Genomic DNA, 17,579 nt, shown 5'->3' on the forward strand with positions numbered 1-17,579 from the left:
CCCTGCTGCCAGAGATTCTATACTCTGGTCAGTCCCACCCTTTTTACATCAACTACTTACTCCACAAATGTCTTAAGAAAGCAACTATAAGTACTAATATGTATTATTTATCCTTCATGATGGATTTAATTGGCATTTTGGTGGGAAATGCAAGCCTTCTACTATTTAGTACTGGTGCAAAATCAAGACACACAGTGGTGTGTTGTGTGGCTCAAGAAGCCAGCATGACACATTGGTATCTTATTGATAGGAAGAACAAAAAAGCAATTTTCATGTATCACATAACTCCATTTTTCCTTCACAAAAAGATGACTTTTGTTATGGAAATGCCTTCCACCTTTAGTAGTCCACATAACAAGTGTCAGTATAATTTCTCCAAGCATTTCCAGGGTAATTACAAGCCTTCAAAAATCACCTTTTTTCTTCTTTTTTCTTCTTCACAATATGTGACCAGATTATACAAAACCACACATCATGCAAAATCAAATTAACATCACCCTAAATAAGACAGAAAATCTGAGCAGTTGGATGAGCAAAGTAGTATCACGAGTGCCCACAAAGGGGTGGAAAGTGGGAGATGGTGGATTGGGCAAGAGATATGACTTCAAATGGAGGTATATAGACCAAATCCATGCAGACATGAGATTACAGGGCTGTGCTGGCTTCTTAGTGGCTGATATGTAACAAAATCAACAGAAAAAAAGTCTTGCCAACATTATCAGGCCAGTAAACCACTGATTCTTGCCAAGCCAGGCTCTCCACAAGGCCAGAAACCATCATTCGAGCCTCCACACCACCCAGAAAAAAGGGAGTTTGTAAAACACGGAATACTGAATAATGGAATTGCAGAAAAAACATAGTAGGCTAAATTTATCTTTTGCAGATTGCACAAATAGTTATATACTTTATAGTAATTATACTTTATTTACCTTGTAACAGCTCTGCATGGCACATGGTTTCATTGGATGAAGAAGAGACAAGCAGCCTGATTGAAGGTAAAAGAAAAGACAAGGTGCAGAGGGCCTACACTTGTCGCAACCCCAAAAGGTACATCCCACTGGTGAGTTTGTTATTGTGGTGTAAAATGGTGGCCTTGCGCTGTTTCATTTGGCCTCTAGTATTGCGAATGTGATCAGGAAGTCAGGCAGTGAGCTTAAAATTCAATTTTTAGCAATTTGTTTTTACAAAAATTTGTATCCGGCCACTTGTTAGTATTCTAATATGTTTAATGCTGTATATGGACCAGTACTATTCTGTAAAGGTGAATTTTGTTGTGTAAAATGTCTCTAGGATGATTTTGCAGAATTTTTGGTGGAACACAAAATTTTCACCATGATCCCTACTTAAATGGTACTACTGTACCGTTTAAAATATGATTTACGTGAATGACTGCTCTATTACAGTAATTTCATCTTGTGTTATAAATTTCATGTAAGAAGTTTTTGTACCAGTTTTGCATATGAAAATTATTTTACAACGAAAAAAAGAGCAAATTATGGTATAGAAGTCACTTCAGCTGGACGTTTGTAAGGTAGAAACTAAAGGAGGTGGGTAGCTGCAACAGTGATAATGAGTATGGACTATGAGTATGAAGGCCCAGGTTTGTGCCCCAGCTCAGTCAATTATTTTTCACTTTCTGTCATAATGTAATAATGGTTGTACACATGCACTATTGTAATTGTATGTAGTTTGCAAATTAAGTTGTTTATGAATGATGAGTGTGTGCTATTCAACTAAGTGTAGAGTCATTCTATATAACCTAACATTACTACATTTGGTGACGGGGAAGGCTACTTCAGTTAGAAAAATAGACGCCTTCAACCTAACAAATGGTGAAGTGTGGACACATTATGCTGAGCATTTGGAATACTACTTCCTCACCAATGGAATCATGGCAGCTGATAAGAAACGAGCAGTATTGATCAGCATTATGGATTTAAATGTTTGCAGACTACTTCGAAGCCTCATATCCCCCTCATATCCCCAAGCAAGCCATCCAAGAAATCATTTACTCAGATCGTGGGAGTTTTAAAGGACCACTACAATGCACAACCTTCAGAAATCATGCAGATGTTTCATTTTCATTGAAGAGCACAAAAGTCTGATGAAAAAGTGGCAACTTACTTAGCAGAGCTACATGGCATAGCAGAACATTGTAATTTTGGTGCTTTGCTGAACAATATGCTTCGCGACAGGCTTGTGGTGGGAATTAATGATGCCGCACTGCAATGATGGCTATCATCTGAGTCATGGTTTAACCTTTAAAAAAGCTACAGAGATGGCTCTAGCTCATGAGACAGCCATAAAGAACGCTAAGGTCATACGAGATGGTAACGGCACACCACAATCAGTTAATTCGATTTTCAATCCACAGCGATCACGATCTTCTGAATCAACAGGTACCAGTAAATTAAACCTTGTTATCACTGTGGGAAATCCAATCACAAGGCTACTGAATGCTACTGTATTATAAAGAAGCTGTTTGTAATAACGGAAAGAAGAACACATAGCCAAGATCTGTCAAAGTAAGCTACCAATGAAATCAGCTCATACTTCAGAAAAACAACAAGCTAAACTTACTCATTTTGTTGATCATGATATACATAGATGAACAAGAGCAACCAAGTGAGTACAATCAAATGTTTACTGTTTATACCTGCAACAACACCAACGAATTTGACCATGCCAACTGAGTAACCATTAATTGTCACTGTTACTATGACAATTAATGGTCATTCAGTTGGCATGCAAATTGACATGGGCAACTGTTCCGGTTATGTCAGTGGTCACTTATGAACAGCTGTGGCCACAAGGAAATGGCCCTACCCTGAAACCTACCAATACTAAGCTTACCACTTACTCAGGGGATGTTTTGAAGACAGTTGGCATAATCAAATGTAATGTTGAATATCAAAGCTAACAATGCCAGCTGCCATTGGTCATTGTTGATACACCAGGGCCTACCTTATTAGGGCAAAACTGACTTTCACATATTTAGTTCCAAGACATTTGTAGTTATGAGCTAGGCAGGCACCTTTACAGGCCCCAACATCAAACTAGCTGTAGATCCACAAGCACCACCCAAATTTTACAAAGTCAGATCTTTGCCTTATGCAATGCGAGATAAAGTGGAACAGGAATTAAAAACTTACAAACAGCAGGCAATATAGAACCAATCCCAGTTTCTGAATGGATTGCACCTGTGGGACAGTAACGAAACGTGACAAATAAAGCATCCACTTATGTGGTGACTACCGTTTAACTATCAATCAAACTGTCCAGTTGGATCAGTTTCCAATTCCAAAAATTGAGAACATCTGGGTCTGGCGGAAAATATTTCAATTCTCTAGATAAGAGCTAGGCGTATCAACAGTTGCCATTAGATGATGAATCTAAGAAGTTAATGGTGATCAGCACCCACAAGGGTCTGTTTGCTTACAATCACTTGCATTTTGGGGCTTCTTTGGCCCCCAGCATTTTCCAGCAAACAATTGTGAATTTGCTTCAAGATATTCCCAATGTGTTGATCTACCTCGATGACATCTTGGTGGCAGGCAAAACTCCTGAAGAACATTGAAGTACCCTAGTTGAAGTTCTGTCTAGATTGCTTAAAACTGGCGATTAAGAAAGATAAATGTACTTTTATGATGACATAAGTGCAATATCTTGGTTATCAAATTGATGCTCATGGTATTCACCCAACAAAAGCTAAAGTTAGAGCCATTAAGGAAGCCCGTACACCAGAAATGTGTCAGAATTGAAAGCATACCTTGGCATCCTAATGTATTATGGTAAATTTTTACCTAACCTTTCAACACTACTGGCACCCCTTTATTCCCTGCTTCAAAAGAACAAAGCTTGGTTATGGACTAATACACAAGAAAAGGTATTTCAGCAATCAAAAGAGATGTTAACCTCCTCATCTGTCTTAGTTCACTACAGTCCAACCTTAGAATTGACAATGGCATGTGATGCATCCCAGTATGGATTAGGGGCAGTTTTGTCTCACTATTTTCCCAAAGGTGAAGAGAAGCCAATTGCATATGCCTCCCACATGCTATCCAAACCAGAACAGAATTACTCACAGATAGAGCGAGAAGGACTCTCTTTAGTGTTTCAGGTTAAAAAGTTCCATTCCTACTTATACAGTAGACAGTTTACCATGTATACAGATCACAAACCTTTACAAACATTGTCCAATCCCAACAAGTCAATTTCAACTATGGTCTCACAATGCATTCAAAGATGGGTATTGACATTGTCTATGTACACGTATAGTGTCAAGCACCATCCAGGTAAACTCACTGTAATGCTGATGCATTAAGCTATTTACCTCTACATGACTGTCCTGAGAGCACACCAGTTCCAGCTGAAGTAGTTTTGATGTTAGAAAAAATAGACTCTACACCAATTACGGTTTCCCAGATTCATTTGTGGCCATGCAGAGACCCATTGTTCTCAAAGGTCTACTGTTATGTTCAGTTTGGTTGGCCTACAAGTGTCCCAGCTGAGCTACAACCTTACTTTGTCAAAAGAGATGAATTGTCCACGACTGATCAATGCTTGTTGTGGGGAAGCTGATTGGTTATTCCACCCCCAGGGAGGAAGCCACTGTTGGAGGAACTACATGAAGCTCATCCAGGTACATCTCGAATGAAGAATAGAGCATGCACTTTGATGTGGTGGCCTAACATTGATAAGGACATTGAGCAAAAAGTGAAATCTTATGTGCCATGCATGTCAAGTTAGTAGGCCTGCTTCTCCTTCAGCTCCCCTACAACCATGGTAATGACTGGACAAACCATGGTCACAATTACATCTTGATTATGCAGATCCTCTGGAAAACAAATTGCTCCTAGTTGTCATAGATGCACACTCCAAATGGCTAGACGTATTTCCAGTATCTTCAGCAATCTCAGAAGTGACCATGATTAAACTTCAAATTCTGTTTGCTACTCATGGTTTCCTACTTCTGTAGTGACAGACAATGCTTCCGTTTTCATTAGTGTTGAGATGAAGAAATTTTGGCAGAACAGTGGTATCTGCCACAGAACATTATCACCATACCATCCAGTTACTAATGGTCTTGCTGAATGTGCCATCCAGACTTTTAAAGCTGCCATTTAAACGTATGGACTCTGGATCTATTCAAACCAGGATATCATGATTTCTATTTAATTACAGAATTACACCCCAAGGCACCACTGGAATTTCTCCTGTAGAATTATTGATTAACCCTTAAACCCGCACGTAATTTTTAGTAACAATGCACTGAAAACGCATACACCGATATATCGGCTTTTACGCATGGCCTCAAACAAAACGCTGTAGCTGTTGAACTCAGGGGCGTAGCTAGCCAGACGGTGGTGGGGGGGCAGGTACCACCCACAAAACATTCGACATTGCACAAAAGGTTAATGACCCAATGATGGGCTAGCCAACATACGGTGTTGTATTATTACAGCTTATGTAACTAGCTACGTAACTACTTCATTACTGATTGCTACCAGTTATCACTTATCAATGGAAATATTTTCGTCGAGCATCATCGCACGTGCCACAACTGTACTCCAACAATTCGCCCACAATCCAGTAGAACTATATTGTGAATATTTTAGTACAAATACAATGTGTCACAGCTACTTACGTCAGCCATAGTCTGTGCTGCAGTCCTTGCACACTGGCTTAGTATGACGAGCTCACTCACTTCAGCCGGCGAAATTCAAACGCCATGTATGGCACGAAATCCCAATTCTATACCTTTCCTGTTAGCAGAATTTGTAAGCTTGTGACGGATCATCTGACTGACTGACAAAGTAAAAATTAAACTAGCATGCCACTACATTGTACGAAGATCCAGTGTGATTAGGTCACTCCAAATAAATTCTCTGTTTCCCGTCCACCGCCCGCATCTGGTTACTGCCAGCTCTAAATATTCCAATATTCTGTATTCTTCCATTACTTTCCGGTTATTCTTGCATACTGATAGGCTCAGTAAAAGCTATCTTGAAACAGTGTCAGCTCACGTGTCAGCAGTGCTATCAAGTCAGCACAAACTTCATGTTTGAGTTATTTTTGCAACTTACAAAGGAAGGAACAAGCTTAAGCATGCTTTTATGCAGCCTTTTTGGCAGATAATGGCTTGAAAAGCTAGCCAATCTTATAATGAAATAATGGAAATGGACCACCCGCCCACATGCATATATGTCTGAGTCCAGGACGGGAAACAGAGAATTTATTTGGAGTGGCCTTAACTCGGGAAAATAAAGTTGGTCCATTTAACACTTTATCACCTCATAAGTTTGTAGCATCATTGCATATCACTTGTCACTTCTGAGTTGCGACTCTTGCAAAGTCACTTTGAGTAGGTCATCTGTCTTTAGATTCGAAAAATGCACTATCACGTGAGTAGTATAGGCTAAATATAGAATTGTGTCTAATATTTTCGTTCGGTGAAGGCAGTGTTTATACGGGGGAACCCCTGGGGATTCAGGCATACCTTGTTTTTAGCGCATTGTTTTATTAATTGCTTGTAACGCGCAAGAAATCATCGTATTATTATCACCATTCACAAACGAGTTGAATGTTGTGTGCACTCGCGTAGTAGCACACAAACAGTAATTTGGGATGCGTGTCAGTTACTGGAAAGCTTGTGACGGAAGTTTTAAAAAAACCATCACTTAGTGACGGGGGGGGGGGGGGGCAAATGCCTCCCCTTGCCCCCCCTTGGCTACGCCACTGGTTGAACTAATAACTCTATGGCTACGAAATTTATGCCACTATATTTGTGATGTAATAAGGAATAAAATGATACCAAGAGATATACCCTTCGAAAGATGTATGGGGCCAAAACTCGCCAAGAAACAACATGTACGCAATTAAAACACGCATGCCATTACATACCTCCAGAAAATGGATCATAACTCCGTCCCAGTTCATTGTATCAAGCTGAAATAAATGCTAGTAGACTCGCCACAAATTGGACAATCGTGGCATATAAAGATCACGTGAGTCAGACATTCATAAAAATGGCTGCCAGACCGTGCGTTTACAAGGTAGGGGAAACCATACATCAATCTTCATCTCGTCATAACAAGTGAGTGAATGTTGTTACAATGGTTATTCATCGCTGTCTAAGTAGCCCAATGAATGTACTTTCCATTGATAGGTGGTTTTTGGACTAATGTAATTAGACAAGCTTCATACACTGCCGGTTTAGAAGCCATCACGCATTCATCCATTAGTAATAATAATTGTGCGTATTTTGAGCTTTATAAGAAACGCCGAGTGCGGGTTTAAAGGTTAAACATAAGCTACATTCCCATTTAGATCAGTTGATTCCTGATATTAGTACCCAGGTGGCAAAATCCCAAGAACAACAATAGACCTGTCATGATAATAAGGCTAAAGATCAACAATTGTTGTGGACGATAGTGATGGTTTGCAACTACTCTCGGGGTGATCCTTGAATATAGGTTTGTGTTATTGAATAATCTGATCCAGTGTCTTACAAAGTATCAGTAGACTGGAAGGAAGAGTGTCATGATATAATAATAGTTGTACTAATTCACTGTTGTAATTGTATGTGTTTTGCAAATTAAGTTGTTTATGAATGATGATCGTGTGCTATTGAACTAGTGTAGAGTTGTTCAATATAATCTAATGTCTAACGTTACTACACTTTCTTAGGTTTTGTCTGAGCTTTTTTAATGCATGTGACTGCCGGAACTATATCACCGGCCAAAATAATTATAAGAAAAAATGGAGAAACTAAGCCAATTTTTGAAGGCTCATTTCTCAGGAATGCTTGAAGCAATTTTGCTGAAATAGAATGTTGCAATGGAATATTAATTATATACAGAGTAAAATCAAACAGACCATAAGGTAAAACAACTAATAAAACTACATAACTATCTACTTACTCTACATACTACTACAATTACAAGTATTGGAATAGAACTAAGGGAAAAGGGGATGGTCATCAATGTCAATGCCCTGAAGTGCCCATTACCTCTAAATCATTCTGGCATTGTTCAACCATAATGCAACAGAAAGTTGCTGAAGTAGATTCTTCTTGCAAGTTTAGGTAGAATACCACTACAAGGGGTGGTACGCTCAGCAATTATGTACAATGTCTTGAAAGAGTCCAGACTCCAAAACACTTGATTACTGATTAAAATCAGATCCCATTTTCTCCACAGCTGCCAAATGATTCTCATCCTTGACTACCTCTTTAGCTGCAGCAGCCACCCCAGTACAGGAAGCAGAGAAGGATATAAAGGTAGACTGAGTAGTGCTGTGTATGGAGATGTCAAAATAGGCTGGCCGACCATGTTGGAAGTTGGGATGGAAAACATCACCCGGATGCAACCCATCATCACATGAAGTATGCCGTTCCTTGAAAACGCCAGGATAGTCCTTCAGAACACTAGGATGGTCTTGGTATTTTGCTGAAATTTGGTATGTGGAGTACTGACATTGGTGGGCGTGTCCACAGCAAACATCTGTCTTGTTTCGCAAAGGCAGCACCAAGCTATGAATGTGTGAAAATTACATTTTCTTCCTGTCAATATACTCACGGTGTCGCATGCTGGCTTCTTCGGCTGCATGAAACACTATTGTGTGTCTTGATCAGATAATCACAGCTACAATTTTTATTTTTTAGATTGCCATGCCTTTGGAATGCATTACCAATTATAAATCATACCCTGCTACATCAAAATTAATAAAAACTTCAGAATTTTTTTTAATGGCCACTTTGAGCAAAATTTTGAATCTAATAATCGTGTACAACTCTTTTCTGTGCCCATGTAGTAGATGTAGCAAATCACCCACTGATCCAAATTTTGATTACTTGAAGTTTTGCTAATTCAATAATTAATACTATAGTTAATCAACTTGGCCACCAGTACATGATACTGGTGGACCTTAGAATGTGCAACCTGTAAAATAATCATGTACTTGCTCTGAACTGTTGTAAATCTCTGTGTTGTAAAACATTTAAATTAAATTATCGAATGTTATGGTACCACTGAAATGCAACATTGTCTCGTGAGAGTGCAAGCGATTAAAAAACTTGCTAAGTAAAGGGTGCGGCACCCATTTCACTAGTGATTATTCATCCCAAATAAAACAGGATGAATACTTGCAAGCGAAACGGGTGCCACACCTTTTTAATTAGTGAGTATTTTAATTGATCACACTCTGGTAAGGTTGCTTTTGAGAGGTACGTACTGTACATGAGTGCACAATCAATAGTACACATGTACACAAAATAAATGCACATTATATTGTATTTTGTTAGTACATTACCATGAATGTACACTGCAGTATTCCTTACCACTTGAGGAATTGTCACTTTTGCTCCTTTAATTTGGCTGGCACCTTTTTGCATCTCTAACTGAGTTGTCTGCAGGTAAGGTATGTACATACGTAAATATTTATGTGAGTATATAACTATGGTACAGTTCGAGGACAACTTCTGTCCAGTAACACAATAATACATAGTTTAGTAATATTGTACATGAATTTTTAGCAGCGCAATACAAGCGTGTTGCAATACAATACCTGATAAGGATACCCTGTGGGTTGTTAATCTGTGGTATTTACATCCATGATGGGGTACCCGGTAGTCTTACCTTGTATGATGATCATTAGGTAGTCTATGTATATACAATAACTAAGCCTTCTTATATGTGGTTTTGTCAACATGCACATACATGACAAATAGACATGGTTTGCCAATCTTTTATCTTCCATATTCCCGAGTGAAATTTCAACCAGGTGCTTTTCTTAGCTTTTATTTCTGTCTAGCTTCAATGCTTTGCTAGTAGTAAGTGTTTGGTAAACATTACCATTAACTTTTCTAATTACAAGTAGGAATTATTTTAAGCTACCTTCTTATCCTGTACATAGTTCTAGCATACTACTAAGGTATGTTTACTTACTTTGTAAGTACGTACATGTAACAGGCTAACATAAGGCTAGAAGTATAACCTGTGATGGTGGATATCATGTCCAATACAGGCTAAAGGATGTTTGGTTGGTAGAGAGTACTCACACTAAAATTCGAGATTGTCATTAGAATTTTATGGCTGAGTCAATAATGTGTAAGCATCAAGTTGCCCTCAAGTTGTAATGTACATAAATACGGTACCACTCAAACGTAACTTTGCACTCACTTGATTGCAAACGATTAAGCTTGCTAATTAAAGGGCATGGCACTTGTTTCCTTTGCGAGTATTCATCCCATACAGAACGGGATGAATACTCGCAAAAGCGCAAAAGAAACTGGTGCCACACCCTTTAATTGGCGAGTTTTTAAAATCATTTGCAATTGAGTGGTGTGAGCAAGTGGGACGTTACGTTTGAGCAGTACCGTAAATGTACAAGAAATAGTGTCATACATAGTTGGGTTTGTATCAGTAATGAACCACTAGTATAATGCTTCAACAAAATAACATCTGTATATATGCTTGTAAAAGTCATTCTTACCTCTTAACCCTCTGAACTTTGCTTTTAGCAACAAAAGAACACAAGCATTAAGTAGGGACCACAAAGAATAGGCATGGCCGACAAAATAATATCACCCAAAAACCAACCAGACGACGATGAAGCAGTATCGGTTAGGCAAAACTAAGCCCAAACAAACTTTCAGATTGACCCGAAATGCTTTCAACATGTAGCTACAAATTATATTCAATGGAATTTTCTACTGACTGACTGAGTAACTGACTGATGCCTTCAGACAAGCGTAACTCGATAATGGCTAAGGCTATGGGCTTGATTTTTTCACTGTTTGATGTCGCTTCTGCCCGACAGGTGCCTTTTGGCATACCACAGTACGTACAATGCATTCTTCATGGACTTACCAGTGTCCTTTTTTGTGTTTCATTCATCATTGCTGACAGCAAAAAGTGTCAATTTGGTGATGGCGCGTGATGGCTTCCCTTCATAACAGAAATCGTCCCTATTTTTCAAAGTGGTTATTTTGAAAGTAGAGGTGGTTTTCAAACAGATCTTGATTCGTACTGCTGTGTAACGGGTTGAACAGAGCCGATAGCGAAGCGGAATGGATACTTCACTTTTCAGATGATAATTGGGATGCATGGCACGATTTCTTTCTATTGGTATGCGTGGATTGCAGAGGTGCTTTACGAACAGTTCTTGATTCGAAATGACATGCAATGGGTTAGGGCCAGAGCCCACGGTCCGGCCAATCACTTTTCAGCCACTTGATTTTAGTGAAAAGATCAAGATACTCTAATAGAGCAGTCAGCAAAATATACTCTAATAGAACAATCATTGTGATACTTTAATAAAGCATTCAGTACTTATAGTCGAAGCTATGACATCTGTGTTAACTGTCTTAAAATACCCAGTGAGTCATCTGCATGGCACACTGCATTGAGCTAATTGATCATGCATGTCATGTATTAGCATGCAGTTACAATCTAAAACTAAACTTTCACGTTGAGAAATTTTTGTACACATCATGAAAACAAAACTAGAAACTAGTTACAATAGTCAGATATGAAACTTAATTAATTGGTAATTTAGTACAAAATTACCATTGATGTTACAAAAAGAAGAGACTTCGCATAGCTTCCAGATGCCATTTCAGAGTGTCTATTTTCAAAAGTTTCCCTGGGGGGAGCATGCCACCTGACTCATCTAGCTTAACATGCTGTGTGTATTTATAGCACATGCAGTTAAGTAACACACCAAAGCAGATAATCTCTGATTTAGAGATCATATTAGATCAATAAAAACTGAGTAGTATGCATGACTATGATCTTCATTGCAGTCCATGGATGGCCGGACCACTCAAAATCTCTGGTTGAACATAGCTGGCAACAAAGTGTAATGGATAGTTCACTTTTCAGACAACAAGGGGCTGGGAATTTCAGATGCGGTATGCATGGGTTCACCAGCCACAATAAAATGTGACCCAGTCTGGGAAAACCGGGCTTATTGCCTATTTAAAAGTATTGAGAAACGCTAGTTTTAAGTAATTAGTGTGTTGTAGCTCGCCAATGGTTGAAGCTATGTGTACCAAATTTTCACACATTTTACACCAATTCCTTACCTTCCAGAACATCCACTGTGCAAGTAGCCAACAACTAAGTTTCCCACCATTTTAGATGGTGTTCAGAAATTGAAAAGTAAGGCGTAGGGATGAATTAGGCCAAGCTTTGGGCCATTGAGGTCTCAAAACTGGCTAAAAATAAAGGACATTCACAGCAGAGGTACATATTCAACACCACAGAGCTGTACAGCCACATACAGTCATTCCCAGGCTGACCAGAGCTCCATTAAGATGCCAAACCACACGTACGGATTGCCACAGGGTTGGGAAAAGCAGCCAGCAAAACCAGACCACTCAAGTCTAGCTGATTTTTATTGTGGAATTAGATAGTTTAGTTATGTAGCTTCATGTCCTGATTGAAAAATCGAATCTGCTGACATGGGCGATAAGACCAGTTTTCTCAGACTGGGTCACAAATTATCTACAAAAAAAAGTTAATAAACAAGTACACGAAAAGATTTGGAATTCTCAACTAGAGTATGGACCATAGCACATCGATAAGAAGTACTGAAACAACTTGGAGTAGTCCACGATTAAATCACAGTATAACAGCAAGAAGTGTTATGTCCCTACTGTGCATTTTTATTACGGTATCTTGAGCACAGTAGGGATATAACACTTCTTATTGCTTTACTGTGATGTAATATCATGGACTACTCCAATTTGTTTCAGTACTTTTTATTAATGTGCTATGGTCCCTACTGTAGTGGAAAATTACAATTTTTTTTTGTGTACTTGTTATATTATAAGCCAATGTTTGGGATTTCATGTCTCTGTATAAATCCCATAACTTTATAACCACAAACACTAGACAGATTTATTATTACAACATTACATTTCTTGATTATAGTACTAGTATCACCAAGAGTTTATAATGGTACGTGTAGGGAGAGTATCTAACTTCACTATACTCAATAAAAATGAGCTTGTAAAATATTCCACATATCTTTGTGTCCTCTAATAAATCTGACCGTTGTTGATTGCCCAGATTTAACACCTTCTTGGTTTGGTCAGGTGGTCTGCAGTGAATTCCTATCGCTAAAACTCATGTCACTTTTACTATCAGTTTCAAGAATGGGGACCATGATGAAATCTCGTATTAAGACGTCATGCATAAAGTTGATATATATGGCTTTCCAGGTTAGTTGGCTTTGTCTTTCTCTATGTACTAAGTTTCTCAGCGCATTGTGCCATACTTTTCTCAAGTACACTGTTCTTTCACTCTGTAGCTTCATTCTCTCAATGTGTATGCGCGCACCCACTGCGCTTATAATTGGTCACCAATCAACACAAATCACCAAGTCATTTGAACAATGCCATAGGACTTTACGGGCTCATTTTTCACAGGGTATAGCATAGTTTGACACTCTCCCTACACCATTATAAACTCTTGGCATTACCAAGCACTTTTTGTCTAACATTTCAAATAGAAAGGTCAGCTATGTTATATACCAGACACCTCGTAAAGAATTCAGCTACAAGAAACTTACCATATATAGAGAGATATGTTATAAGTCACTCTGCAGAGTGTTCAGTAATATTACAAATCATCCTGTAGGGAGTTTAGCTATGTAACAAGCCAAAATGTAGAAAACTTAGTTGTCTTATACAGAGCTAAGTTATATCTAAACCAAAACAGCCAAACTATAAAAAAAGAGTTCGCTTCCAAAAAATACCAGGGTGAAAAAAGATGTGAAATCCCATGGTAGGTTAATGGCAAAAGTTTTAATTACGACAATTCAGGTAAATTTATGTTGCCATCTCCACTAGGATTCGGCATCAAATTCACATGAATTGTCGTAATTAAATTTTTTGCCATCACTTCTTGGCTGCCACCTTGGATTTCACGTCTTTTTTCACCCTGGCTGTTTTTTTTTTGGGTTGCACTTTTCTTTTACAGCTTGGCTGTTTTGATTTAGATATCACTTCTTTTTGTATTGCAAACCACAAAGCCAGCCATAAACTGGCTTTGGTGTTTCCTTTTAACTTGTTTTTTTCTTTACTGCAGGAATTATGGAACAAAGGAAGTGACTGTGTGTATAGCTTTTGTCTGATTAAATATTTGTATATTTAACACTAAATGATTATCACATACTGTAGTTAACAAGGGGACTTCTTACATAACCGAACTGTAGCTGAAACTCTCATTGTTTGTAGCTGAACTCTTTTCAGGGTGATTTGTTTCTAGCTGAACTCTCTACAGGATGATCTGTTTCTAGCCGAACTCTCTACTGGGTGATTTGTTTGCAGCTGAACTCTCTACATGGTGGTTTCCTTGTAGCTGAACTCTCTACAAGGTGACTTGTTCTAGCTGAACTCTCTACAGGGTGATTTTTTTGCAGCTGAACTCTCTACATGGTGGTTTCCTTGTAGCTGAACTCTCTACAAGGTGACTTGTTCTAGCTGAACTCTCTATAGGGTGGCTGAACTCTCTACAGGATGATTTGATTGCAGCTGAACTCTCTACATGGTGGTTTCTTTATAGCAAAACTCTCTACAAGGTTACTTCTTCTAGCTGATCTCTCTACAGGGTGACTTGTTTCTAGTTGATCTCTTTACAGGATGATTTATTTCTAGCTGAACTCTCTACAGGGTGATTTGTTTGCAGCAGAACTCTCTACAGGGTGATTTGTTTACAGTTGAACTCTCTACATGGTGGTTTCTTTGTAGCTGAACTCTCTACAAGGTAACTTCTTCTAGCTGATCTTTCTACAGGGTGACTTGTTTGAAGCTGAACTCTCTACATGATGGTTTCTTTGTAGCTGAACTCTCTACACGGTAACTTCTTCTAACTGATCTTTCTACAGGGTGATTTATTTGTAGCTGAATTCTCTACATGGTGGTTTGTTTGCAGCTGAACTCTCTACATGGTGGTTTCTTTGTAGCTGAACTCTCTGCAAGGTGACTTCTTATAGTTGAACTATCTACACAGTGATCTTTTCATAGCTGAACTCTCTACAGGGTGATTTGTTTGTAGCTGAACTCTCTACAGGGTGATTTGTTTGTAGCTGAACTCTGTACAAGATGATTTGTTTCTAGCTGATCGCTCTATAGGGTAAGTTGTTTGTAGCTGAGCCCTCTACAGGATGGTTTCTTTGTAGCTGATGTTGCTACGGGTGACTTGTTTCTAGCTGATCTCTCTACAGGATGGTTTCTTTGTAGCTGAACTCTCTACAGAGTAGTTTTTTTTCTAGCTGAACTCTCCCTAGGGTGATCACTTCACAGCTGAACCCTCTACAAGGTGGCTTCTTCTATCTGATCTCTCTACAGTGTGATTTGTTTGTAGCTGAACTCTCTACAAGGTGACATTTTCTAGCTGAGCTCTCTCTTGTTTCTAGCTGATCTCTCTACAGAGTAACTTGTTAGTAAAGCTGAAGTCTTTACATGGTGAATTTTGGTTGTTAAACTCTCTGCATGAAGACTTGTTTGCAGCAGAACTTCTACAGAGTGAATTGCTTGTAGCTAAACTCTCTACAGGGTGCATGACTTGTTTATAGCTGAACTCTCTTCAGTGTGACTTGTAATGTCTGATCACTACAGCAATATATTTATTATTATTAGCACTTTACAGTGACCAGCACTGAAGGTCTGACAGCAACATGTGCTGCAGCCTTAGGATTACCTAACCTAATTTCAGGGACTTAGACCTAATGACTTGACTTCCTGATTTGTAGCTGAACTCTCTATAGGGTGACTTGCTTGTTGCTGAACTGTCTATAAGATTAATTGTTTGCAGCTGAACTCCCTACAGAATAACTTGTAATGTAATAGAATTCTATAATGGAGAAAATAAATTAGCTAAATGTTATATTAGGGTGACTGTTCTATTAGAGTAACTCGATCTCGCATTTGCTACACGGAGTTGGATTTCGAGTCATAACTCAGTGGTTTGTAATCCGATTCTTCTGTACTACTGCAAGGACTTTCTATGAAGATTATTCCAGCTATACACTGATTTTCAGCTCATTGCTCTAAGTGGTTTGCCTAGTAGGCGTAAAAACTAATACTTTTTTATTCATAAAAATCAATCGCGGTATTGTGACACAGGTTGTGTTTTGTGTCATATCTCCATGATTTTTATCTCGATTCCTTTCAAACCACCAAAAGGCACTCCTACGATAGTTACTCCATCTACATAGCAATTTTCAACTCATTCCATGAAGCGGTTTACCCTGTAGGCGTGACAACAAATCGATTTTGTTTTATGCGAATAATCGGTCATAACTCCCGAACCATTCATCGGATTTGCACCAAATTTGATGCTAGAATTTGCCTTTGGACGTCCTTCCTGTGTGCCAAATGTCAAGGCGATCGGAGTATGCGTTAGCGTTTTACAGCAATTTTTGCAAGTGTGCGAAAACACGAAGAAAAAAACTAAGAAAAAACTGAAACTTTGGCAACTCGTATCTCAGAAATGGTTGGAACGATTTCCTTCAAATGTGGTATGTAGGCTCCTCTGGCTGGCGGGCAACTCTGTAGCAAATCTGGTTCCAATCGGATAATGGATCACTAAGATACAAAAGTGTGAAAATGACTTTTTTTTCTTTCTGTCAATATACCCACAGTGTGGCGCGCTGGCTTCTTGGGCCGCACGACACACTATCGTGTGTCTTGATACTGTAAATTTCACATGTTGCGACACTTCCTAAAACATTGGAAATTTCATGTGTCTGTACATTTCCTCTGCCAAAAATTTGACGTGTTATTAGATTTCCTGCATGCATTCAGAAATTTACATGAGATTTCCTTAGTCAAGGAGGACACATGGCATGCAGTAACATTTCCTACACTATCCAGAAATTTGGCATTTACAGTATATGTGACTGGATCTGCAAAAAAGGGACATAATCACACAAGCCTAAATTTACAGTATAAAGCATTCAATACATTGGGTGAAATAGTTGTGTATTATTGAAAAAATTCTGTAAATTGTTTTAATCCCTCTGTCTTAGTGAAGGAAGGGACTAACAATAAAAACCTGGATATCATGTTATCCGCCTGCTCAAGAGGAGTTAGAAAATCTTTGCTTCATTGCAGTAGCCCCAAGGATACGTAAGTTATGAGCGTTTGTTTACGTCATGTCAAAACGATTGTACGCGGTCGATTTTTCTTCACGAATTTCACCTTTGTATGCAGTGAAGAAGAGCGAGTAAAGGAAAAACGTACCCAGTAATTGATTCCCCTGTTCATGGCGAACACGATGGTGAAAATTGTAGCTCTGTACCTCAATCCGTTGGTAAGTTACAACTGTTTTATCACAGCCATTTCTTGTTCGCCCCCTTTGTTGGCACCAAATTCACCTGAATTACTGTTATTAAAATTTTTGCCATTAACCTACCATCACAGCCATTTCTTGTCCACCACCTTTGATTTCACTTTTTTTTCACCCTAGCTTTTTTGGAGGCCGTACCTTTTTTTACAGCTTGGCTGTTTTTGATTAAATTTGTTATTGTATAACCAATACTTTCAAGTCTTGGTGAAGGAAAGGTGA

The 17,579-nt window shown here is 38.7% G+C and overlaps 1 protein-coding gene across 3 annotated transcripts in view; it reads right to left on the minus strand.

Annotated features, from left to right (window-relative positions):
* LOC136245648 (uncharacterized) overlaps positions 1 to 17,579 on the minus strand; it is an 88,202-nt gene that overhangs the window by 1,804 nt on the left and 68,819 nt on the right. For all 3 annotated transcript variants that reach the window (XM_066037147.1, XM_066037145.1, XM_066037144.1), the window contains one exon: positions 9,341 to 9,409. In XM_066037147.1, coding sequence (XP_065893219.1) covers positions 9,341 to 9,409 — 69 coding nt within the window. The remainder of the gene's footprint in view (positions 1 to 9,340; positions 9,410 to 17,579) is intronic.

Source organism: Dysidea avara, chromosome 15 (genome assembly GCF_963678975.1).
Source record: "Dysidea avara chromosome 15, odDysAvar1.4, whole genome shotgun sequence".
NCBI lineage: Eukaryota > Metazoa > Porifera > Demospongiae > Dictyoceratida > Dysideidae > Dysidea > Dysidea avara.